Source organism: Equus przewalskii, chromosome 6, assembly GCF_037783145.1.
Source record: "Equus przewalskii isolate Varuska chromosome 6, EquPr2, whole genome shotgun sequence".
Taxonomy (NCBI): domain Eukaryota; kingdom Metazoa; phylum Chordata; class Mammalia; order Perissodactyla; family Equidae; genus Equus; species Equus przewalskii.
In genome coordinates this window covers 69306542-69333916 of record NC_091836.1, presented here as the reverse complement: position 1 = coordinate 69333916, position 27375 = coordinate 69306542, and the positions used below count along the sequence as shown (strand labels likewise).

The 27375-nt window shown below is 36.7% G+C and overlaps 1 protein-coding gene across 1 annotated transcript in view; it reads left to right on the top strand.

Moving 5' to 3' along the window:
- The window catches only part of RNF169 (ring finger protein 169), an 83334-nt gene that overhangs the window by 42132 nt on the left and 13827 nt on the right, over positions 1-27375 (top strand). The window contains exons 3-4 of the mRNA XM_070624168.1: positions 7139-7285; positions 13716-13834. Of these exons, the coding sequence (XP_070480269.1) occupies positions 7139-7285; positions 13716-13834 (266 nt within the window). The remainder of the gene's footprint in view (positions 1-7138; positions 7286-13715; positions 13835-27375) is intronic.

Below are 27375 nucleotides of genomic sequence, written 5' to 3'. Positions count from 1 at the left end.
TAGGTGTATGTTTCATTTTTTAAGAAACTGCCAAACTTTTCCAAAGTGGTTTTACCATTTTAATTCCTACCAGTAGTGTATGAAAGTTCTGGTTTCTCTCAATCTTCACCAACATTTGGTATGGTCAGTCTTTTTACTTTGATCAGTTCTCATTGTTGTGTAGTGGTGTCTCATTGTGGTTTTAATTTGCGTTTCCCTAATGACTGATGTTGAGCATCTTTTCATGTTTATTTGCTTTCCATATATTTTCTTTGGCTTAACGTCTGTTCATATCTTTTACTCTTTTTTTTTTTTTTTTTTTAAGCAGGTCATGTATTTTCTTGCTGTTGAATTTTGAGAGATCTTTATATATTCTGGATACAAGTCTTTTATCAGGTATATGCCTTGCAAATATTTTTCTCCCAATATGTGTGAGTCTTTTCATTCTCTTAGAGTTTTTTGAAGAGCAGAAGTTTTTAACTTTCAAAAAATACAGTTTATACATTTTTTCTTTGGGGATTGTGCTTTTGGTGTTACATTTAAGAATTCTTTGCCCAGCCTAAGGTCACAAGGATTTTCTCCTATATTTTCTTCTTGAAGTTTTATACTATTAGGCTTTACATTTAGGTCTATGATTCATTTTGAATTCAATTTCATGGTGTGGGGTATAGATCTAAGTTCCTTTTTGTACATATGGATGTCCCAGTTGTTCCAGCACCATCTGTTGAAAAGGCTATTCTTTCTCCATTGGAATGCCTTTGCGCCTTTGTCAAAAATCAGTTATCCATATATTTGTGGGTTTATTTTTGGGCTCCATATTCTATCTGTACCATTGATCTTTTTGTTTATATTTACTCCAATACCATGCTGTTTTTATTACTGTAGCTTTATGATAAGTTTTGAAATCTGGTAGTGTTAATCCTCCAACTTTGTTCTTCTTTTTCAAAGTTATTTTAGCTATTCTTGGTTCTCTCTATATCCATTTGAACTTTAGTATCGGCTTGCCAGTTTCTACAAAAAAGCGTGTTGGGATTTTGATTGCAATTGCATTGAATCTATAGATCAATTCGGGGAAAATAGACGCCTCAATAATATTGAGTCTTCAGACCCATCAGCACGGTATATCCTTCTTTTTATTTAGATCTTTAATTTCCTTCAACGATGTTTTGTGGTTTTCAATTTCCACTCTTTTGTCAGGTTTATCTTAAGTGTTTCACATTTTTTGAAGTAACTATAAGTGATATATTTAAATTTTTAATTGTTTATGTGAGTATATGAAAATACAGTTGATTTTTATATTTTGATTCTATCCCACAACCTTGCTAAACTCATTTAGTAGTTCTGGTAGGTTTTTGTAGATTCTAGTGGATTTTCTACATGGAGGATTATGTTGTCTGCAAATAATGGCTGTTACTGGAGGACTTTATTACCAGATTTATTACCAGATTTCAAGACTTACTAAAATACTAGTCATCAAGACAGAATGGTATTGGCATAAGGAAAAGACATATAGATCAATGGAATAGAACACAATCCTGGAATAGACCCACTCATATGTAGTCAACTGATGTTCACAAAGGCACAAAAGTAATTCATGGCAAAAGAATAGTCTTTTTGACAATGGTGCTGGAATAAACCGAATATCCTACAAATAAGTAAAAGTGAATCTTGATCTTTATACAATACACAAAAATTAATTCAAAATGGATCATAGACTAAATGTAAAAGCTAAAACTATGCCTAAGAAAACACAGAAGAAAAAATTTTGACATTGGAGTCGGCAAAGATTTTCTAGGTAGGAACACAAAACATCCTAATGGCAGAAGAAAAAATTAATGCATTGGACGTTATCAAAGTTAAAAGCTTCCACTCATTAAGGAAATAAAAAGGCAAAGCAAAGATTGGCAGAAAATATTCTCAAAATATGTAACAATGGACTTGTATCCAGAATTTATAAAGAACTCTTGTACCTAGTGATAAGGTTAAAAAAAAAATAGGGTAAAAAGTTTGAACAGAAACTTCACAAAAGAAGACATGCTACTAAGTATGTGAAAAGATGCTCAACATAATTAGCCAGCAGGGAAATACTTATTAAAATACAATGGGATATACCTTACATCCTCTAGAATGGCTAAAATTAAAAGGCTAACGATTCCAAGTGTAAGAATGAATGTGAGAATGTGAATCAGCTGGAACACTCATGCATTGCTAGTGGGAGTATAAAATGGTATAACCACCATGAGAAACATTTTGCATTATAAATTTAAACATATACTTACTATGTGACCCAGCAATTCCACTTGTACCTCTTTAGCCAAACAAAATAAAAACATCTCTCCACAAGAAGACATGAATGTTCATAGCAGCTTTATTCATAATAGCCCCAAATTAAATATAACTCAGATGTCCAGCACTTGAATGGATAAACAAATTGTGATATCTTCACACAATGGAATATACCTCATCCATAAAAGGAATGTATTAATAATAAACTCAGCAACATGGATGAATCTCGAAAATAGGCTGAGTGAGTGAAGCCTGATACAAAGGAATATATGCTGTATGCTTTTATAATAGGCAAAACTGATCTGTAGTCATAGTTATCAGATTAGGGGTTGCCTAGGGCTGTGTAGGGTGGGGTATTGATTGCTAGAGGACTTAAAGGGACTTTCTTGGGTGGTAAAAATGTTCTGTATCTCAATTAGGGAGATGGTTATGTGGCTAGAAACATTGGTCAGAATTCATTGAGCTATACATTCCATATGTGTTCATTTTATCATACGTAGATTATGTTTTAACATGGTTGATTTTAAAAAATCAATTCTAAGAGGATCGTAGATCTAAATGTATATGCTCAAGTAATAAGTTCCTTAAAGATAACATGGGAGAATTTCGTAAACAAGATATAAAAAGTACTAATGTTAAATTAAACTGCATTAAAACCTGGAACTTCTTGTCTTCAAATGTGCCACTAAGAGAGTGAAAAAGGCTAGCTACCATGTGAGAGGGAAAAGTATATGCATACACATATGTTTACATATATATCTTGTATGTATATGTATGTATATGTTATTTTCTTGAAAACTGCCTCATATCCAAAAAATATAAATAACTCCTACAAATTACTGGAGAAAAAACCCACATATCTAAAAGAAAAAAGGGCAACAATGTGAATAGGCACGTCATAAAAGAGGATTTCCAAATAGTCAATAAATATGTGAAAAGCTGCTCTACAACTTTAGTCATCAGAGAAATGCAATTTGAAGTCATAATGCAGTACCAATATATACTCACTGGAATGGCTAAAATAGGCAAATAGTACTGAGTGTTAACAAGGCTGAGAGCAACAATCATTCTGCTACATTAGGGGGTAGGAGTGTAATTTGTACAACCAATTTGGAAAACTATGGCAACATATACCTTATGACTAAACAGTTTCTCTTCTAGAATATACCCCACAGAACTATATGTGTATCAGGTTACATATTCAAGAATGTTCGGTCCGGTGGCACAGCAGTTAAGTTCGCACATTCCACTTCAGCAGCCCGGAGTCTGCCAGTTCGGATCCCAGGTGCGGACATGGCACACTCATCAAGGCATGCTGTGGCAGGCATCCCACATATAAAGTAGAGGAAGATCGGTACAGATGTTAGCTCAGGGCTGATCTTGCTCAAAAAAAAAATGTTCATAGTAGTTGATTTGTACATAGCCAAAACTTAGTAACTATTCAAATATCCATTAACAGTGGAATGGTTAAATTGTTTTATAGTCAAACAATGGAATACTATAAAACAATGAGAGGGGACAAGCTACTATACGCACCTACATGGTTGAATCTCACACACAGAATAGTGACTGAAGAAAGACGGATTCAGTACACATATGAGATTCCACTTATATAAAATTCAGAAGTAGGTAAGATGGTTTTTTGGTGTTGAAGCTGGGATCTTGGTTACTTTTGGGTAAAGAGTAGGCACAAGGGATAGTGGTAATAAACAGTTTCTTGATCTGGGTGGTTGTTACATGGATATGCTTATTTTGTATAATTTATCATGCTTTACATTTATGATGTGTACACTTTTCTGTGTATAATGCTTTGATTTTTAAAAGTTTATTTTTAAAAATTAGTGAGAGCAAAGTAAAGATATTTTCAGGAAAAAACTGCATGGTATTCTTGGTAGTGTGACTGAGTATGAGATTAAACAGAAGGCAATAGTTTTTTCTAGTAGTTAGCATCTGAAAATGGAAGCAGTGAAAATCATTCCACTTAGAGTGGTGGGCAGTTTCACTTTGGTACAGCCTGAGATCTTATTTAGACTCCTACTGCTTGCCTCTTGCTTTTAGCTCTGGGGCTTCTCTCTTGTCACTGCTGCAGTGCCTGCTATAGGAATTTACTCAAGTTGTACAAGCTAGTGTGAGGGGTGTTTAACAGCCCATGGAGCAGATTTTGGTCAGTGGGGAGGGGGGAGTCAATAAATATTCCCTTTTTCGCACTTGAGACTGACAGTCTTGAGATGCATTTCATACAGTTTCTCATATTTTCCTCTATAGCCAACTATTGGGCCAACTGTTGCACCACTTTTATTGGCTCTCTGTCTTTCCTTTTTATGCTACTACATCCTTAACTCCTGCTCCCCAATAAAGTATTCATGTATAAGCCTTCTCAGGCTCTGATCAGCCCCCTCCAACAAAGAATTATCTAGCCCAAAATGTTGGTAGTCCTGAGGTTGAGAAACCCTGGTATCCGAAGCCAGTGGTTTGCTTTAAAATCCAAGCTCTTCAATATTCAATCATTGTGACTTTGAGTCATAGTTAACACCACTGAGTGTTAATTTATGTATCTAAAAAATGATAATGATAGATGCAAACAGAGCCATTAAGGAATAAATGAGGTAAGCTCTATAAACTTAATGCCTGGAACATAGAAGAGGTCAATAAACAGCAGCTATTGATATTTCTTATTCAAGTTTATATACTACTTTCTGACACTCCCTGAGGCATTTTCCCTGAGTATAAAAACTCTTTCCTAGAGAACAAGTTCTCAAGTCCTTATAAATAACCACCAAAAGGGACAAAAAATTAACTCCTACAGAACCCAGTTTGGAAAAACACCAATGTCATTCATATGAAGATTTAAATGGATATGTAGGTTTTTCAATTTTGTAAATTTTTAGCTTTGTTAAGATGATGCTTTGTTAGCAAAGGCTCAATATTACAATAAAAATGTTGTTTTGCCAGCAACACAAGTCCATTGTCAAAAACTTTGAGAGCAGCAACAAAATTATTAGGAGGCAGAAGGATACATTCTAAAACACTAGAAAAGCCAGAGACGTAGTATGTAAACACCATTGAGCACTAAACAAAATAACTCTAACATATATATATATAAAATGAAATTTAATATTTCGTTTTTTAAAAAAATAGCAACATCTGTGTATGTACATATTGTTGGGGGCTGTCCTCTGCATTTAGGAGGTTTAGCAGCAATCCCTGGCCTCTACTCATTAGATGCCAGTAGCACATAGACCCCACCCCGTCAGGTGTGGCAACCAAAAGTGCTTCCAGACATTGCCAAGTAGACCCTGGGGGACAAAATCATACTTGGTTGAGAACCACTGAGATAAACCTAGATTTGAATTCCACCTCCAGGGCTATGGGTCTGTAAATTTGAACATATTACCTAACTCTTAAACCTTTTCTAAGTGAGATAATGTATGTCCAGTGCTTAGCTCAGCAGCTGACACCTAGAGTTCAGTAAATGGTAACTATTATTATGATGCTAGAACTTGTTCTCTTTTGTGCCACTCGGCCTCTGTCCACTGAAAGTGAAATGCCCCTTTGTGTAGGCTGTGGTCAAGTTGTTGAACAAGAATTTCTCATCTAAGTTCATCAAAAGGCATTGATCTTTCATGTGGGCAGCTAGCATACATTTCAGGTTTGCTTTCTCCCTGGCTAAGGATTTACTTTTTTTCCTCTCATGTTCTTGTTTGACTTGGGCAGAGTTGGGAGTACATTATTTCATTTGAATCTCCTCTTGGGATAGCATTGTGTGTGGTATTCTTTGCATATTCATAACCTCTTGAATTAGACTTACTATATTAAAGACTAGTTCACGCTTATGGGAATCAGACCTATAGAAATTGGAAAGATAAGACACTAAATCATTATTGTCATTTATTGTTATTGTTGTTTTTGTTTTTTAACCCTGAGGCAACAGCCAATGAAAAATATTTATTTGTTCTTTAGCTTAATTTTTTTTGCAAGTATGATTAAAAATGTTAGTAGCCTGTAATTGCTTTGATATATATTATGTCATTTAAATTTTATTAAAACTCTGGCCAGTGAAAAGAGAATAAAAGGAGATAAAGGGAACGCTTGATGTACTCTAAGTACACAGCAAGACACTATATTAAGTTCTTTTATTATCTCATTGACTTCTTACCACAATATTTGCCAAGTAAGTAGCATTACCCCTATTTTGTAGATGAGCATGTGGTGGTTCATTTGCCCAAGATCATATAGCTGGTAAATAAGTGACAGAACCACTAGACCCCAGGTTTTTTATTCCAAAGCCCATCTTATTTTCATAATGCCATCGTACCTCCCCCAAATGAGGAGCATATGCCTCTGCCTTAAATTTTTCTGTAGACCATGTATCTTGACCTATCCCATGGACCACAAGATAATAGCATAAATTATAGGACATTAGAACTGTGATAAGTCATTTTTTTCTGTTGCCACTAAGCTTAAAGAGACCTGTCTTGCCTAGCCCAGCTTCTCTGGCCCTCTGTGGCCTTCATCTTTGCTGTTCTCTTGGTCCAATGCAATTAAATCCATTTTATGGAAATAAGGAAAGTTTTTAGGTTCAGCCTTTTTTGGCTAAGTGAATAAACCTTATTTTTTGATTATGTGTATTTTAGCTTTTATGGCTTCATCCTGCTCAAGAATGCGGAGCAGTTAAATCTTAAGCCGTGAAGTGTATGTTTGGCACAAGTCAAGTAAAAGCAGACTTATTTGAAAATTACTAGAGCTTTATATCCAATGAGAAAAATAGTCTCAAAAATGCCATGTGATCTGTTTGTTCTAATAGACTACTGAGATGCCTGTAAGTCTATAGTTGCCTAAAACTCTACTGTCTTGGTGTGATTTGTATTTTTAGCTGAGAGAAGAAAAGTTGCAAGAGGAGAAAACTTCTGAAGATCAAATCCACAAGCTGTCACCAGAGGATACAGAAACAGGGAAAAGGAAAATGGATGAACAGAAAAAAAGAGATGAGCCATTAGTACCGAAAACAAATCTAGAGCTTGTAAGTAGATCACCTTTTTGATGGACATGTGCCGCAAAATTAGCAATTAGCCCAGGCGACAGGGATCTGAAAAACCTATGTTGGTGGACTATGAGACCAGTAACAGTCATTGCAGCTTAAGAGTACTGAAGAACTTAGTGTCCAGATGAGAGCTGGAGAAAATAATTTATGAATGGGACAATGGGACTCGCATGGAAAGATTAAGGGAACAGTGCGGAAAAAAGGCAAGTGAGAGGAAAAGTGTGGTATATAGTATACTACTTGTGGTAAAGTTTAAATGTATATTGTCATTTTGACTTGTGTTTTATTTGAATTTGAGTTTTGTATGTCTTATATCCTAAGCTAGATTTCCTTAAAGCTTGTGTTTTACTTCCCTTTATTCTTTATAATGCCCTAAATTATATATAATGCACAATGCTAGATATAAGGTAGGTCCTTAATATTAGATTAGTTTAAACTTAACCTAATTAGACTTCTAATTGGGCCAAATCCTAACTGAATTCTTTTCATTACTTATTTACCAACAAATTACTGGAACAGGTTGTAAGTGGTATATTTAACTTATAAAAGAAAGCACTTTTGGAGGGTCCACTGATTACACTCAAATGGACAATTACAATTGAATTTTTTTTTTAAGATTTAAAAATTTTTTCCTTTTTCTCCCCAAAGACCCCCTGTACATAGTTGTATATTTTTAGTTGTGGGTCCTTCTAGTTGTGGCATGTGGGATGTCGCCTGAGCATGGCTTGATGAGCGGTGCCATGTCCGCGCCCAGGATCTGAACCGGCGAAATCCTGAGCCGCTGAAGCAGAGCGAGTGAACTTAACCACTTGGCCAAAGGGCCAGCCCCTTCCATTGATTTTTTTTTCTTAGTAAGTCATATTGGATCAGACACTTTTTATTGCTTGCTATATGTACTTAACATATCAATAGAGTCATATCTTTTAAAATATTTTGTGATTCAGGCTTGTTAGTATTTTAGGTTATCTTTCTAATTAGCTGGAATTAACAAAGCTTTACCATAAAGGCAGACAACGTAGCAGAATCGAGGAAAACAATCTCTAGACCAGATATCTTCTCTTAAACAGGCCCCAGCATTGTAACAGGCCGTATATCTTTGGTTAGGTTACTTAATTTCTCTGTGCTTTTGGCTTACTCTTTGCAAAGGCATTTTTCCTGAACTTCAAAAATTGAAATCTTTTAAATTTTCTTGGATTGATAGTATTTGTTGACTGTCAACATACATGTGGGGCTTTTTGATTCTGGTTATAATAATAATTATTATTCAATTATTATTAAAAATAACCACTTGCATTTTATAGTTTCAACCTTCAAAAAGATTCAGTTTAACAAACGTGAAATACTTGTATACTCTTAATGCTCTGTTCGTTGGGAGCTACAAAAGGAAAAAGACTAGCTACTGGAGAGGATACAGTTTACGTAGGAAGGCAAGAATGAAATATATGATAGTCTTGTACCATATAGTATGTCTTCTGACTAACAGCCCCAACTGTGGTCTGTGGTCTCTAAAGACTGCAATTTTGCCCTTTCACCCCAACAGGACTATCCATTAGGGCTCTCAGGCAAAACAACCCAGAAGGACCTTTCTTTTTAGGATAAACCAATCCTGACAAAAGAGAGCTTACCCTTCACTGTGGGCCTTTGATAGAAAGAACCTGGTGTTTTTGGCCTTGCCAGATCCAGGTTTCCTCTACGAAATGATCTCTAGTATTAATTTATGTCAAGACTGGGAAATCGCTCTAATTATTTTTTCTTTTGCCACTACTGTCTCTGAAATAGAAATCAATTGCATCAACCTAGTTTTAATTTTAAAAGAAATCAAGAAGCACAAATTCTCAGACTCATTTTTATTGGTAATAGCCAGTTTTACAAAATTTTCTATGCAAAAACACATTGAATGAAATCCAATCTATGAACACTTCACATTTTAGTTTTTTGTGATTTTACCTTTTTTTCTGTTTGCTTTTATACTTTTGAGGACTTTTGAATGGCTCTAATTTTGCTTTAAATGTGTTTTAAGAGTTTTTGATGTTGAACAAAGAATTTCATTTAGTTTAGCCAAGGCTGCATTCAAATTGGGACCAAAGAAAAGCTCAAATGGTCTCAGTGGAAAGCTAGATGAAGGATTATATTTTATATAAAGAGTATTATAATTAGAGCTGGACTGATCATTTCACTCTCCTGCCCCCAAAACCTCAGTGACTCCCCATTTCCTGTGGAATTAAATGAGAACTCTTCACTCCCACATTCAGGTCCTTAGTATTATTCTAGTTTATCTTTCCATCCTTGCTTACATCCCAAAATTCTAGGGAACAGAGCTGTTTTCTTCCCCCCAAATATATATTCTATGCTTTCCCTCTTTAGAGTCTTTGCTCTTGCATTTTCATCTCATTGAAATGGCACCCAGCTTACCTGTTGAAAGGCTATTCACCTCTCCATGTCCAAGTTCAAAAACTGTCACCTTCATGGAACATAGAGAGATTCCTCACTTGTTTTTCCACTCCTATCATCCACTCTCTCCCCTCTCAATTCCCTCCCCCTACTTTGTAACCTTACAGGACTTATTTCATTCTTCCTTTTGTGGTTATTTGTGTGTTGTGTTTCTCTACTAGATTTGTAGGTCTGTTGAACGTAAGAAATGTGTCTTACCTATTTTTAAATCTCCTGTAGTACCTTCCACATCACAAATGTTTGGTACATGTTTATTATGTTGAATTCAAATAGAGGGAGGAAAGAGATTATTCTAGAAACAGAGATTATTATCTTTTATTCAGAATGGAAATAAAATGGGCACAATGTTTAATTTATTATGATTTGTTATGGTACAATTAATACCAAAAATAATTGTAAATTGTTGGAAAACAATTTAATATAACAATTATAGTCATACCAAAGATTTGAAAGCAGAAAGCGAAAAACTTCTTGTCATCCCACAAGCTAGAGATAACCTCTATAAACATTTTGGTAAATATCCTTCCAGACTTATTTTCTAAGTGCACATATACATACATACTATATATTCTTTCTCTTTTCAGAAAATGCAGCCAAGTGTACATACTGTTTTATAATCGTTTTTTATAAACTATAAATCGTGGATGTCTTTCCATGTAAATAAAGAACCCCATATCATTATTTAGTGGTCTCTTAGTATTTTTTACTGTAGAATTTATTTAATTAATCTCCCATTGATATTTTGCTATCTTAAGCCACCACTGTGATGAAATCCACTTGTCTCATTAGTTCCTTAGAATAAATTACTAGAAGTGGAATGACCAGGTCAAAGGGAGTATCCTCCCTAAGACTTTGGGTACTTATTACTAGTTGACCTCCAGAAAGTGTGTATATAGTTCTGCTCCCACCATTAGAACATGAAAGTACTAAACTAATTTCCTCACACTCTTGCCAACTCTGGGTATTATCATTCTTTTAATTTTTGGGGGTACAACATTTTCTAAAATATTGCTTCAGGGATTTCATTATGCGTGTTTTATACCATTTTTAGGAATCCATACTGCTATAGGCTTATTTTTATCCAAAGTGAAATATAAGAGGTAAATATTTTCCTATCTTATGATTCTAAGTTTTGTGGGAGTAGAAATATAGAGGGATGGGGGAGTACTTTTTGTCTATATAATTATTTATAATAATGTAAATTTATTTTTCAACAATTATTATAATACTAAAATTTTTTCTTAAAAGATTAATAGGATTTAAATTGATACAAACAAAATCTATGTTTTGTTGAGCACTTACTACTTGTTGGCTAATTTACTAGGTGCTTTTAATGGGTTATCACAATCTATGTGGTAGATGGAGCAATATTTATTTATTTATTTTGGTGAGGAAGATTGGCCCTGAGCTAACATCCATGCCAGTCTTCCTCTATTTTGTATGTGGGTCGCCACCACAGCATGGCTTGATGAGCAGCGTGTAAGTCCACACCCAGGATCTGAACCCGTGAACCTTGGGCCACTGAAGTAGAGCATGTAAACGTAACCACTGCATCACTGGGCTGGCTCCAGCAATCTTTATTTTATAGATGAGGAAACTGAGGCTCAGAAAGATAAAGCAGCCAACCCACAGTGACAATGATAGCTAGGTAATAGAGTTGGGGTTTGGGCATTCTTGTATTTAGTACTGAATTGACTATAGTCTAAGACCTAAATAAACAGAAATTGCCATTATTTAGCTCCTGTTGAGTCTATTGATGTCAAAGCTTTTTCTTTTTCCCCAGAGTTGTGAAGAGAATATTGTATAAAATTTGATAATGGGTTAGTGGTATTAAAGTTTCTCTGGTGATTGATTTGTACAACAGGGTTCTTTAAGGAGGAATGCCCTATAAAATTGAAAAGCTTCTCTGTAAATTGTAATCCTTCAACTCTTTCTCAAAGGCTAACTGTTTAGAAACATAGCGTATTGTAAGTATGTGCCTATCAGCCTCCAGAATAACAAAACATTTAAGAAATGTAGGGTACTCTGAGCCAAAAGATGCCTTGTATGCGTCTGTCTATAACTCTGATAGTCATTTGATCATTAGATAACTGGTTAATCATTAGATGAGTAGATAGTTTTCGTTTACCTGCTATATAATGGTTTGAGAGTTTTCAAGAAAAGATGGTCACTTATTCTCACAGAGTTTATTGTCTAAAGCAGAAGACAGACTCCTAAATAAGAAGCTACAGTTCAGTATGATTAGTTGCTTCCCTTAAAAAGAAGACGCTCATATTGAATCAAGAGGCAAATCCTCACTATATGTTGTATGCACAAGGCACATGTAAAAAAAAAATTCAAATGGAAATTGAAAGACTCAAAAAGAGACTCTAAAATAAAATGAAGGTAAATGAATGAGTATCTCTAAGATGGGAAAAGCTGAGTGTAGGGGTATTTGGAAGTTCTTGCAGAGAAAGTAATATTTAACATTCTTCTGAAAGGCCAATGAGTATATTTTTAAATTTTTATTTTTTTTTAGAATTTTACTATTCTTTTTGGTGAGGAAGATTGGCCCTAAGCTGGTCCTAAGCTAACGTCTATTGCCAATCTTCCTCTTTTTTTTTTTTTTTCTCCCCAAAGCCCCAGTACATAATTGTATATCCTAGTTGTGGGTCATTCTAGTTCTTCTATGTATGATGCCACCACAACATGGCTTGATGAGCAGAGTGTAGGTCCACGCCTAGGATCTGAACTGGTGAACCCTGGGCTGCCGAAGCAGAACTCGTGAACTTAACCACTCAGCCATGGGGCTGGCCCCTATTTTATTTTTTTTGCTGAGGGAGATTAGCCCTGAGCTAACATCGGTGCCAGTCTTCCTCCACTTTATATGCGGGTTGACACCACAGCATGGCTGATGAGTGGTGGTAGGTCTGTGGCCAGGATCCAAACCCATGAACCTGGGCCACCAAAGTGGAGCCCACCAAACTTATCCACTACGCCACGGGGTGGGCGGCCAATAAGTATTTTATAGGCAGAGAATGTGGAAGGGGAATTTCAGGCTAAGGGAATATAGCAGGTCCAAAAGAAGAGAGGTTTTGAAAAACTGTGATGGTGCATGTGGAAAGTAGAAAGTAGTTGGGTTGTACTAGGGCTCAGGTAGTTCCCTGGGTGGGAGCTGATGGGAGAAAAACTATGAAAGAAGGTTGGGTCTCGTTTGTGAAGATTATTGTATCATAGACTTTATCCTGAAGTCACCAACTGTTAAGCAGGAAAGTGACAGGATTCTGTCTGTGTGCTTGATGGCATGGAGGGGATTGGAGGGAAGAAAGGCTGGAGAGAGCAAGACCAGTAATTAGATTATTGCAATAGTCCAGGCAGAAGATGAGAGAATCAAAGGAAAGGCACTGACAGTGAGTATATGTGGGAAGGGTTAGATCTGAGAGACGTTTGAGGAGTTGGGTAGAGTCGAGTGGAAACAACATGGAGGCAGTTTGGAGACAGACGCCCTGGATTTAAGTACTAGCATTAGCTGCTTATTAATTCTACAATCCTGGGAAAATTAACTACTGTACTCTGAGCCTCAGTTTGCCATCCGTAAAAGACAGGTAATAATCCCTTTTTTTATAGGGCTAATATAAAGAGTAAATGAAATGAAATATCCAGAGGTGTTGGGGTATCAAAACCTGTATACGATTTGGTTATGCCTTCGAAGAAAGGGAAAGGAGAGTTTTGTAGATGACATTTTGAGGCTTCTGCTGGGTTGGTAGTGGGGCTTAGAGAAGAGAAATAGTAAGTTGATTTTGGATATACTAAGTTTGAGCTGCATTTGGGATATCCAGATTGGGATCTCCTGGAGGCAATTGGAAACGTAGATTGGAGCTGAGAGAGAAGTGACGTGTAATAGATTTGAAACGATAGCTGTGGGAGATTCCATGGGAACCCCAAATGGACAGTTTTTTTCTTCCTTGTCTCCTGCTAGTGTCCTGCACGTCTCTCAGATTCAGAGAATGAAGAACCTTCACGAGGCAAGATGACACAGACACATCGCTCGGCATTTGTTTCCAAGAACAACTCCTACTCCTTAGCTTTCTTGGCAGGGTAAGAGGCTGATACTGAATTCAGTCATGGTTCTTTCATTTTGGGGTAGCAGACAAAAAGGACTGGGGGAGCAAAAGCGTTTGTTGTAACTACTTTGGGGGAGGGGGAGTTGGGAAAAGAGATGGGAACTGGTTTTCAAATATGGATTAGGGACAAGGGGCTGACCTGAATTTTTAAAGAAAAATAAAATTTACCCATATCTAGTTTCCTTTGGGTAGGATTGTGCTAATTGCTCTGCTGCAAAGTGTGAACTTTCTATCCTAGGAGGAAACAACAAAGCCTTCAGCTGACAATATTCATGGATTCTTTCAGTGGACTTTTCTCTCTTAGTAGGAAGTGAGGCCAGAGTTGATTTTATTTTCAATGCCTAGAACTAAAATATATTTAGATAGGTTCCAAGAGGGCAAACTGAAAAGTTTTTAAGACCCTTGTCAAAGAATCTCTTGATCCTCTAGACTTTGCAGGGCCTGTAGAGGAAAGGAGGGAGGAATTGGATGGATGTTGGATGATGGAGGAATACTGAAGGGCTAGATGGAAGGGAAAAAAGAAGAAAGGGTAGATAGACAGATAGAAGGAAGGAAGAAAGGAAGGGAGGAAGAAATGGAAGAAGGAAGCTAGGAAGGCATAATTCATTCAACAGGCATTTTGTGAACAGCTATTACACGCCATGCTTTCTGTTTTAATATAAAGATGAAAGGACACAATCTTTACCCATTTTGTTGTCTTTTAAACAACGAAAAGTGGTATTGTTCACCTTTATTTCTAGGGTTTCTCTCTTCCTTCCCTGCAGCACTGTGAAGTAGATCTTTCCTTGCTGCCCCTCTGAACATACACCTGGACCCTTTTTATCTTAAAGTTTTTTATTGCTAGTTACTAATAAATATGACCCAAAAAAGCTATTAAGTTTAAGAATGTTATAAAGTATGTACTGTTGTGATTTCTGATGTTGTTTTTATATCTGAATCCTTTTTGTCTATGTTCTTTTGGAGCAGTCTGATTTTTCTGTTATTTCTGAGAGTAAAATTCACTAAACCACCCCTTCCCCTAAATGCCTCCCTTCTCTAGGAAATGGTAACTCCTTCTTCCAGGAAGGCCCATTTGACACTTCTTGAATGGCCACTGTATTGTAGCCACTTAGGCTTGATTGATGTAATCAGGACCCAATAAGTAAGATGTAAGCCAGTGTACTTTCCATTTATGATGAAGATGAAACTCTTGCAATTGTGCATATAAGCTTGAACTATAGATGCCCTCTAAAGTTAAAACATTCAAGATTGCTTGACTAAGGGTTGTTAGCTGTTGATTGTGTATATGGATTTCCCCCCATTTATAGCAGGCATATCTTAACAATTATAAGAGGGATCTACTGAAAAGAGAAAAAGATCGTATCATTCATTCCAATCAAGTTACAATAATACTCCCCGAAACAAATAAATGTTGCTTTGGGCAATCTATGATTAGTTAATTAATATCTCATAATTTGAAATGACTTGGAAAAAGTTTTTTATTAAAGTCCAAATAGGATTCCAAGGCCAAATTGCCCCAATTAGTTGGAGTGGGTATTGAACAGGTGAATTACTTATTGCCAGTTTCACTCTCTACCCTTGTAACTCATTCTTTTAAAGGGAGTAACAGGTTAATATTTCATTACTTAGAAATGCCTAGCAAGGAACTTAGAAAATTCTTCTCTAAAGGGCAAAATGTAAAGTGTATACATAGGGGTGTGCTTTTGATTATGTGTGGCTCTGGAATATCTGTAATGTATCTTCTTTTCCTGCTCCTTGGCCCATTCTTGCCCTTACCCTATATTATTGAGCCACAATTTCCTAATTTATAGGAAAATATTCACTTAACATTTTACTGTTAAGAAATGTTTGTAATTGGTGTTACACATATCTGGATCTCAGCATTCATTTTTTCCAAATATCCAAGGCTGTTGGCTGAGTTCAATTATTAGTAAAGTTACTAAAACAATTAATTGGATTTGGTTTGTAGGGTTATCACATTAGGAAATAGTTTGCTCATGTCATGGAAATGAAACCTTAGGTTGGAAAATCTGTTATGGTAATATGGTGAATTGCATCTCTTATTTAGTCGACAAACTTTTTTTCTTAGATAAGAAAATATTAAGTTTCAGTTCCAAATGATATTTAGGAAAGCAATATGGAGTTGTTAGTGCTAGCAATGAGATGTAGCATATGGATATATTAAAAAAGAATTAGCGTGGCAATGGTTGCAACTCAATGTGACCGTAAACTTAGAACAGTTAAAATGGTAATTTTTATGTTCTATATATTTTACCACAATTAAAAAAAAGGAATTAGCACCGTCAATATTTTTTGGATATTTCAGATACATGTCTTTCTATCTGTTAAACAACAACAAAAGAAGAGGTTATCTCTACAAGTTCTTTCCTAAAGAGAGTTCATATGTAAAAGCTTTTAAAGTTTTCATAACTGTATTTAAATCAAATGAATCTACATTTGTTTTACTTATTTATTTTATAAACTTTCTTAAACTCAAAAGCATGGAGGTTAAGAGTGAGTTGGCATGATAGGATGGTTATTCAGGAAGGAATCCATCAGTGGATTCTGGCTATGAGTCTTGCCAGCAGCTCAGTCTATTTTCATTTGAAAAATTCAAAGCAAAGAGGGCTTTGCAGCACAATTAATGAAGTTCTACAGGCCTTTGAAAATGAACCTTCTTTCAAATAGGCAGATAGCGTAATAGTTAACCCAAGGTCCTTTCTAAGTTAATCACAAAATATATCTTAACTGAAAAAAATTAACTTGAACCATAAGATATATAATCATAAAGTCAAACTTTTAAATATCTGAAAAACTGGTTTGTTTAAATTTATTTCCCTTCACTCTTCATTTCCCTTTTCCCTACTAGAACTGAACAAAAAACCTGGTAACAAATTCTTCTAAAAGCTCAGCCTGAAAAATCTTTCTCTGTTGAGCTGGTGTCTTTTCGAAGACCTATGTGTCCAGTTGTGTTTTCATCTTTGCTTTGGCTGTCAGAAAGTTTAGGATTAGGACAAAGTTTTCAATTCGGTTATCATGGCTTTCCAAATGGCCTATAATTTTTAAAAAATAATTTTTGGTATACTCTTCCCATATTTATTACTTAATGTGGTCTTTACTTTCTCTTAAGGCACAGTCTTTATTTTTACTGTAAGTCACTTCAAATTCTTCTTGGAAATAGAGCATAACCATAAAAATAAATACACACACACAAATATAATCAAATCTTTCCAGTTTAAAAAACTTAAAAAACAAAAATGATGCAGTAACACCAGGACTGCCATTCCGTATCTTAAGTAAATGGTGCCTAGCAAGATTTCTGGCACATGATAAGCCTTCGGTGAGTATTGCTGCCACTATTTTATCTTCTTTTAGAACGTGGACTCTTAAAGCTGAAAAGGACCTTTTGTTGTTTGTGCCATTGAGTTCATTCTGACTCCCGGCAGGGGAACCCTGCCCAGTCTTTCTGCGCCATCCTCTCTTATGATGTGACATCAGACAGTGCTCCACTGCTATTCATAAGGTTTTCAGGGTCAATTTTTTGGAAATGGGTGGCCAGGTCCTTCTTCCTAGTCTGTCTAGTTTGGAATCTCTACTGAAACCTGTCCATCATGCATGGCCCTGCTGATACTTGAAATATTGATGGCACAGCTTTCAGCATCACAGCAACATGCAGCTGCCACAGTATGACAACTGGTAGACGGGTGGTGTGGTTCCCTAACTGGGAAACGAACCTGGGCCATAGTGGCAAGAGCACCAGATCTTAACCACTAGACCACCAAAGGAATATCTAATTCGTCTTATCTAATTCTTTTGTTTTATGATTGAGGAGACTAAAGCCCTGAGAGAGAACATGGCTTGCCAAATCTTAGACTACTAGAGTAGTAGGAAACTGAATTAGAACTGAGGTTTCTTGGCTCTTTCCACTCTACCCCATTATTCCTCATGACCTTTTTATAGATCCCTCTGCTGCCTCTGCCCATCTTCCCACTAGCCTTTAAAATCCTTTACAAGCAGGGCCAACATCTTGTTCACCATTATATTTGCAGTGCTTAGTACAGTGCCTGGCGCATAGTAGAGGCTCAATAAATACTTGTGGAGTGTTGGAATAAGTGTTGTGCCTGTGGGTAGGTTAAACTGGGGTGTTGTCAGAATCGATTGTCAAACTTACAGCGTAGGGTCTTTAGGAGGGAGGACTGCAGGAGCTGTGGAGGAACTGATTGACTGGTGGCTGGTTTTTAGACTAGATTTCATAGGGTAGATATGGGATTTAGGGTGTCTGGTGACCACATTGATAGAGCTTTTATACTATAAAGTTGCCTTTAGCCTTCTAATGCATTAGCAATAGCTTATGATCATACTTTTGATAGATTCTATAAAAGAAAAATCTGTATTTCACTGAGTAGTAGTTAAGCCTTAATTAAGTAGAAATTAGTTACATTGTTTTCTGATGTCCAGATATTTTAAGCCTGAGTCTGTGGTTCAGAGTGGGGCACATCCAAAGATATCTGAAATGGCTGTGCTTACTATAAGGTGTGTGTGTAAGGAGAGATATAGACAGAGACTGAGCAATGTTAAATGCATGCCCAGTCAGTGTTGGAGTGAATTACAATATGCACACGTGTCCCTCTTCCTTAAAATGAACAAATGAAAATACAGACGCTTTCAGGTAACAGACACCAAACAGACACATAAGTGATATGATATTGGAGGACTAGCTCTTATGGAAGGAGGCAGAGCCAGAGAGGTGAGGAGGCTAGTCTAGGGGAGGCTTTAGGGACGAAGCGGCAGGGTGAGCTTGAGTGAAATCAGTTGACCTCCTTCTATCTCATGTATGTAAAATGCAGGTTTGTTGTCATGTCCTACTTACATGCTGGGCAGGGGGTTTTAGTGAATGATTTCTTAAGATTCTTTTTGCGTCTAAAATTGAAGTGTTTAGAAGTGGCTTAAAGCAGAGTGTTAAAGAGCGGGGGAAATGAGGCCAGGGCTGAAAAGAAAGGGGTAAGGGCAGTTAGAAACTTCCATAAAAATCTAAAGATTAGACATAGCAAGTTGTGGGTGAGGAATAGTCAAACTGTAACCATGAGGGAGAGGAGACTGTAAGAGAAGGATGAGGTAGTGAGTTAAAAGAAACCACAAGGCTTTATGATGGCCTGGGGCAGGTTGTGTGTGTGTGTGTGTGTGTGTGTGCTGGGGAGGGATAAAGGAATTGAAACAAATCAAGTGGATGAGCTGGTTATTAAGATGTCAGGTCCTGTTAAAAGTAATGGAATATGGTTGGAAAAGGAAGATAGCTTAAGGAGAAGTGATGTGGAACTTAAGGAGAGTGGTAGGTTTTAAGGTGTCAGTAATATCTGCTGTATTAGAAGAAAAATATCCTGATAGTTTTTAGAGGGGCCTGGTGGGATGGTGAGGGATAGCATCAGGGGAACTAGCCTTTTCCCAGTGCTTCCTGCCATGATGAACTTTAAATATGCCTCATTTCATTTAGTTCTCACATTAATCCTACAAGACTTGCAATATTATTCCCATTTTACAGCTAAGGAAAATGCAGTTCAAAGAGGTTAAGTAACTCACCCAAGAACTTCTTACCTCAGTAGAGTGACAGATGGAATTGGAACTCAGGTCTCTCTTGACTCCAAACCTGTGCTCTTTCTATCAAACCATTGTGAGAACCCTGTGACCAAAGGCCCTGCCCTTGGATCTTTGTCTTGAAATGATCTACCTTTGCAACAGAAAACTGCCTTCCTTTGTTTAATAATTTATGCCCTGCCTTGTTCTAAAAAGATACAAGGTAGCTACAGAGGTGGGTAAGAAGCTGTCCAGTTATCCTGCTGTTTGAGGGAACTCAAATCCTTCTGCATTATGCTAGGCCTTTCGAAATACAGCTGTGAAAACAGTGTTCCTCCCCATCAGCAAACAAATACTAGTGTATGTCCAGAATAGGTAAATATGTAGAGATAAAAAGTAGATCAGTTGTTGCTTAGGGCTGGAGGGGAAGGGGAAGTTTAGGAGGGATAGCTAAAGGATATGAGGTTTCTTTATGAGGTGATGGAAGTGTTCTAAAATTGTAGTGATGGTTAAATAACTCTGTGAATATACTAAAAACTATTAAGTTGTACACTTAAAAAAAAGAAAGAATACTAGTATACACAAGGCAGGTAACCCAGATCATAAAAATATAAGTGCACATCATATAAATATCATATAAATATATAAGGGAAGGATTGTTACAAAGTCTTACCTATTTCTGGGTGCATGACAGCTAAAACTAGGCCTAAGGAAGCTGCTGGTTTCATTCAAGTATGTGTTGGGATGCGGGGGGAGTCACACACGCAGGCGAGGGGCTGGGAGGAAGGTTCTCTCCAGCCTTCAGCTTCCTGGTGGGACTCAGCTCTTCCAGACCTGAGGGTTTGATTAAGAAACTAATGTGGTGTGGGTATGTGAGAGACAGAACGATGAGTGAGTAATTGAGAGCGTGAGCTGTCTGATGTTTTATATCATGTATTACCATTTGAAAACCCCTTAAGCAATGTTTTATAAGTATTAAATCTTTCAGCTTTCCAGCTGCACATTTATATTGGCTGTCCCTCCTTTTCTTTGTTTGTAAGTTAGATGCATTGTGGTTGTGGGTATTTTTAGCCTAACTAGATATCCCAGAAACCATCTGGTCTCTTGGCAGTGAAAATTTTAAGCCAGTTCCTTTCAGACGATGCTGCTTTCTCTTGTTTATGACTTCATTATGTGTTTGGAAGAGAGAGCTTCCCTAAATGTGCTGAGTCTGTTCTATGGCAGAGTAGAGTAGAACGTGAGATCAGTATGCTGTGGTAGAAAGAGCACCGTCCTTAGAATCATGATATAGGTTTAAATTTTGGCTTCAGCTCTGTGACCTTGGAAAGATCACTTCCCTCAGTTCTTTGTCTGTAAATTGAGGAGGATGATACTTATCTCATAGGGTTTCTGTATGGATTACATGAGATATTTAAAACACACTTGGCACAGTGCCTGATAGGTAATAGATTCCTAATAGATGTTGAAGTTTTCTTTCCTCTCCTTAAGGAGAAAAGAGGCATTTCTGTACATATTTTTATTCATTTATAATAAATTTATTGAATATATACACTCTATGCCAGGCACTGTGTGAGGATTTCAGGTTACAGAAATGGATGTGCATACAGGTGGGAGGAGTAGTTACTTCCTCTGTTTTTTAGCACAGGTATTATTTAAGCTCTTTCAGTTCTAAGAACATTATTCACTGCTCTTGACCATTCTCAGCCAGCATTGTGAAGCCTCTTAACCTGACTATACTACAATAAATACTCCAATAATATCTGTATGTTTATGGTTTATACAATATTATCGCATTTATGATTTTTGTAACTCTTCATGTGACAATAACACATAAGGAGGGGATAGAGTTACATAGGAACAAAGTTTTTGTATGCTATTGAAAGTAAGTTGGTATTAATTTGAAATAGACTGTTGTAAATTAAGATGTTGATTGTAATTCCCAGGGCAACCACTAAGAAAATACCTAAAACATATATAGTGAAAGAAATAAGAAAGGAATCAAAATGATACACTAGGAAATATCTAACACAAAAGAAAGCATTAATGGAGGAATTGAGGAACAACAAAGGTATTAGGACATACAGAAAACAAATAGCAAAATGGCAGAAGTAAGTCCTTCTTTATTACTAATTACAATAAATATAAATCAATTAAACTCTCTAATTAAAAGGCAGAGATTGGCAGAATGGATTTTTTAAAATATGATCCAAATATATGCTGAGACTCACTTTAGATCCAAAGACAGAAATAGTTTGAAAGTGAAAGGATAGAAAAGAATATTCCATGCAAACAGTGAGCAAAAGAGAACTGGAGTAGCTAGACTAATATCAGACAATATAGACTTTAGGACAAAAATTATAACAAGAGACGAAGATGGGCATTGTATAATGATAAAAGGGTCAACCCATTAAGAAGATATAACAATTGTAAACACGTATGCACCTAATAATGGATCTGTAAAAGATATGAAGCAAAAACTGACAGAATTGAAGGAGTAATAGACATTTTAACAGTAATAGTTGGAGACTTTACCACCCACTTTCAGTAATGGATAGAATATATAGATGAAAGAAACAAGGATATAGAAGACTTGAACAATACTGTATACCAACTAGAACTAACATATATAGAGCACTCTACACAATAACAGCAGAAATACACATGCTACTGTAGTGCACATGGGATAGACTATCTTAGACCATAAAGCAAGTCTCAGTAAATTTAAAAAGACTGGAATAATACAAAATATCTTTTTTGACCACAGTGGAATGAAGCCAGAAATCCGTAAGATAAGGAAAATTCACAAATATGTGGAAATTAACACATTCTTAAAAAACCATTGGGTCAAAAAATGAAATCACAAGAGAAATTAGAAAATACCTTGAGAGGAATGAAAATGAAAACCAATGTACCAAAACTTATGGGATGCAGTAAAAGCAGTTCTTAGATGGAAATTTCTAGCTGTAAAAGCCTACATTTAAAAAGAAGAAAAATTTCAAATAAATAATCTAATTCTTTTTTTTTTAAAGACTGGCACCTGAGCTAACAACTGTTGCCGATCTTTTTTCTCCCCCTCTTCTTCTTCTCCCCAAAGCCCCCCAGTACATAGTTGTATATTGTAGTTGTGAGTGCCTCTGGTTGTGCTATGTGGGACACTGCCTCATCATGGCCTGGTGAGTGGTGCCATGTCTGCGCCCAGGATCCGAACCGAGGAAACCCTGGGCCGCCCAAGCGGAGTGCACAAACTTAACCACTTGGCCACAGGGCTGGCCCCTAAATAATCTAATTCTTTACCTTAAGGAATTAGAAAAAGAAGAGTACACTAAACTCACATCAAGCAAAAGGAAAGAATTAGTAAAGATTACAGTGAAGATAAATGAAATAGAGAGTAGAAAAATAGAATCAATGAAACCAAAAGTTGGTTCTTTGAAAAGATCAACAAAATTGACAAACCTTTAGCTAAACTCATCAAGGAAAAAAGAACACTCAAATTATTAAAATCAGGAAGGAAAGTGGGGATATTACTACTGACCTTATAGAGATAAAGACGATTATAAAAGAATAATAAAAGAATATTATGAACAATTTTATGCCAACAGATTAGATAACCTAGATGAAATGGACAAATTCCTAGAAACACACAGAGTACCGAAACTAACTCAAGAAGAAATAGAAAATCTGAATAGACTTATAACAAGTGAAGAGGTTGAACCAGTAATCAAAAAACATTCAACAAAGAAAAGCGCAAGATCAGATGACTTTACTGGTGTTTCTGCTAGACATTTAAAGGACAATTAACGTGAATCCTTCCAAAAATTAGAAGAGGAGTGAACACTTCCCAACTCATTCATTCTTTGAGGTCAGTATTACCCTTATACCAAAGCCAGATGAAGACATCACAAGAGAAGAAAACTACAGACCAATATCCCTCATGAATATAGTTCCAGCATACCATTGGAACAAAAAAAAAAAAAAAAAAAGAAGAATTTTGACACATTTGAGAGGGTAAGGGGAAAAACTTGACTTTTTCTGCATCACCCCTTCCCCAAGGCAGCACAGCTCAGGGCCAAGAGAGATCTTCCTGACCCATGGTTTCCCCTGCAGGAGAAAATGAGAGCATGTGAGTGAGCACCTGGCTTCCCTTGCTGTGTGGGACCCTGCCAAAGAAGCCCATTTCTCTTCTGCTTCATCAAGATTACTGAATCATGAGCTGCATGACTGAGGGGAAGGAAGAGACTAGGAGAGTGGCAATAGGACTCTAATCCTAAATGGATTAGGATCCTACTGACTACATCACAGACTCCATCCAGAAGCCTGCCCACAAATCACTGGGGATGCCTTGCCCACAGATCCTCTCAGCTGGCTCACAGTCACTCTTAGCACTTTGCATGCCTCACTCACACACACCTCCACCCTGTGGCTGGCTCCCTGTGCATACTCCCTGTGGCAATGAGAGTGAGTTTTGGCAGATAGCTAGTGAGTATGCATAGAAAGTCAGCTAGAATCTGTGGGCAAGGGAGAATTCACAAACTAGAGCTATAGTGCCACCCTTAGGAAGGCAAAAGGGAGGCTGTTTTGAAGGCAAAAATTCAGCCTAGTGTGTTGCAGGATCAAGAGAAGACATACAAGCTTTAGAATTCTGCCACAAGAGGGAGCAAGTAGCAAGTAGTAGGTGTATTCATTGAAGGTCTGAGAAAGCCTTAGAATCCCTACCAGGGCTGATGGAAGGTATTTCTCTCCTGAAGGCAGTTAGTAAAGACTGGAGGAGGTGACTGCCAGTTGAAATGTGAAGACAGCGATGCAAAACTTAAAGGAACATGAAAAATCAAAGAAACATGACACCATCAAAGAATTATGATAATTTTCCAGTAACAGATCTGAAATATGTTGAAATCTACAATTTACCCAGTAAAGACTTCAAAATAGCTATTTTAAGGAAGCTCAGTGAGCCACAAGAAAACACAGGAAAACAATTCAATGAAACCAGGAACACAACACATAAAAAAATGAAAAGTTTAACAAAGAGATAAAAATCATTAAAAAGAACCAGTTTTGGAGCTGAGTAATACAAAGAATGAAAAGAAAAATGCAATAGAGAGCATCAACAGCAGAGTGGATCAAGCAGAAGAAAGACAAATGAAAAAGAGTGAAGAGGGCCAGGCCCAGTGGCCTAGTGGTTAAGTTCAGCGTGCTCTGCTTTGGTGGCCCAGGTTCAGTTCCCGGGTGCAGACCTACACCACTCGTCTGTTAGCAGCTATGCTGTGGTAGTGGCCCACATACTAAAAAAGAGGAAGATTCTTGGTGGATGTTAGCTCAGGGTAAATCTTCCTCAGCAGAAAAAGAAAAGAAAAAGAGTGAAGAAAGCCTACATGATCTATGGGATACCATCAAAAGAAACAATTTGCAAATTATTGGAGTTCCAGAAGGAGAAGAGAGGGAGAGAGAGAAGGGAACAGAAAGGTTACTTAAAGAAATAAGAGCTGAGAATTTCTCAAATCTAGAGGGAGATTTGAATATCTAAGTTCGTGAAGCTCATAGGTCACTAAACAAATTCAAAGAGATCATCTCTAAGACACACTACCATAAAACTGTCAAAAATAAAAGATAAGTGAGTATCTTAAAAGCAGCAAAAGAAAAGAGGCTTGTAACTTACAAGGGAACCCCCATAAGACTCTCAGCAGAATTCTCAGCAGAAACATTACAGGCCAGTAGAGTGGGATGATATATTCAAAGTGCTGAAAGAAAAAAACTGCAAACCAAGAATACTCAATCCAGTAAAGTTGCCCTTGAGAAATGAAGGAGAGAAAGACTTTCTTTCCCAGATAAACAAAAGCTGAGGGAGTTCATCACCACTAGACCTGCCTTATGAGAAATGCTGAAAGAAGTTCTTCAAGCTGAAACAAAATGATGCTAATTAGTAACATGAAAATATGCAATGCACTGGTAAAGGTAGGTATATAGTCATATTAAGAATACAGATCTTGGGGCCGGCTCTGTGGCCGAGTGGTTAAGTTCACGCACTCCGCTGCGGCAGCCTAGGGTTTGGATCCTGGGTGCGGACACGGTACCGCTCGTCAGGCCATGTTGAGGTGGTGTCCCACATCCCACAACTAGAAGGACCTGCAACTAAGATATACAACTATGTACCGGGGGGTTGGGGGAGATAAAGCAGAAAAAAAAAAAAAAGATTGGCAACAGTTGTTAGCCCAGGTGCCAATTAAAAAAAAGAATACAGAGCTTTGTCGACTTATGATGGGGTTACATCCTGATAACCCCATTGCAAGTTGAATATATCATAAATTGAAAATGCATTTAGTAAACTTAACCTACTAAACATCACACCTTAGCCTAGTCTACTTTAATTGTGTTTGGAACACTTACGTTATCCTACAGTTGGGTGAAATAATCTAACACAAAGCTTATTTTATAATAAAGTGTTGAATATCTCTTGTAATTTATTGAATACTGTACTGAAAGTGAACAACAGAATGGTTGTATATGTACAGAATGGGTGTAAGTGTATCAGTTGTTTACCCTCATGATTGCGTGGCTGACTGGGAGCTGCAGCTCGCAGCCATTGTCCAGCATCAGGGGAGAGTATTGTGCTACATATCACTAGCCCGGGAAAAGATCAACGTTCAAAATCTGAAATTTGGTTTCTACTGAATGCATATTGCTTTCACACCATCATAAAGTTGAAAAATTATAAATCCAACCATTGTAAGTTAGGGACTGGCTGTACTCTAATACTGTAAGATGGTAGTGTGTTAACCACTTAACCACTATAAAGGTTAAAGGACGAGAGTATTACAAATAACTATAGCTAAAATAATTAGTGAGTACACAATATAAAAAGGTAAAAGCGTAAAGTTTTTTATGTGATCAAAGTTCTTATCAGTATAAAATAGACTGTTATATCTATAAGATGTTTTATGTAAGCCTCATGGTAACCACAAAGCAAAAAAAACCTATGGTCAGTTCCCAAAAAATAAAGAGAAGGGACTCAAAGCATACCACTATGGAAAATCATCAGTTCACAAAGGAAGGCCGTAAGACAGGCATAAAGGATGAAAGAAACTACAAAACAGCTAGAAAACAATGGCTAAGTTGGCATTTGTAAGTCCTTACCTATGAATAATTACTCTAAATGTAAATAGATCAAGTTCTCCAATCAAAGGGCATGGAGTGGCTGGATAGATAAAAAAAATAAGACCCAATTATATGCTGCCTACAAGAGACTCACTTCAGCTTTAAGGACATACATAGGCTCAAAGTGAAGGGATGAAAAAAGATATTCCATGTAAGTGAAAACCAAAAGAGAGCAGGAGTAGCTAATTCTTATTTCAGACAAAATAGACTTTAAGCCAAAAATGGTAACAAGAGACAAAGAAGGTCGTTATATAATAAAGGAGTCAATTCATCAAGAGAATATCACAGTCATAAATATATATGTACCCAACATTGGAGCACCTAAATATATTAAACAAGTACTAATAGATCTGAGAGGAGAAATAGACAACAATACAATAACAGTTGAGGACTTCAGTACCTTATCTTCAACAACGGATAGATCATCCATACAGAAAACCAATAAAGAAATGTTAGTGTTGAACTATACTTTAGACCAAATGGACCTAATACACATATACAGAAGTTTCCGTCCAACTGCAGCAAAATACACATTCTTCTCAAGGGCACATGGAGCATTCTCCAGGATAGATCATGTAGGTCACAAAACAAGTCTTAGCAAATTTAAGAAGATTGAAAGCATACCAAAGTATCTTTTCTGACCACAATCATATGAAACTAGAGATCAATAACATGAGGAAAAGTGGGAAATTCACAGATATGGGGAAATTAAACAGCATGCTCCTGAACAACCAATGGATCAAAGAACAAATCAAAAGGGAAATCAATAGTATCTTGAAACAAATGAAAATGGAG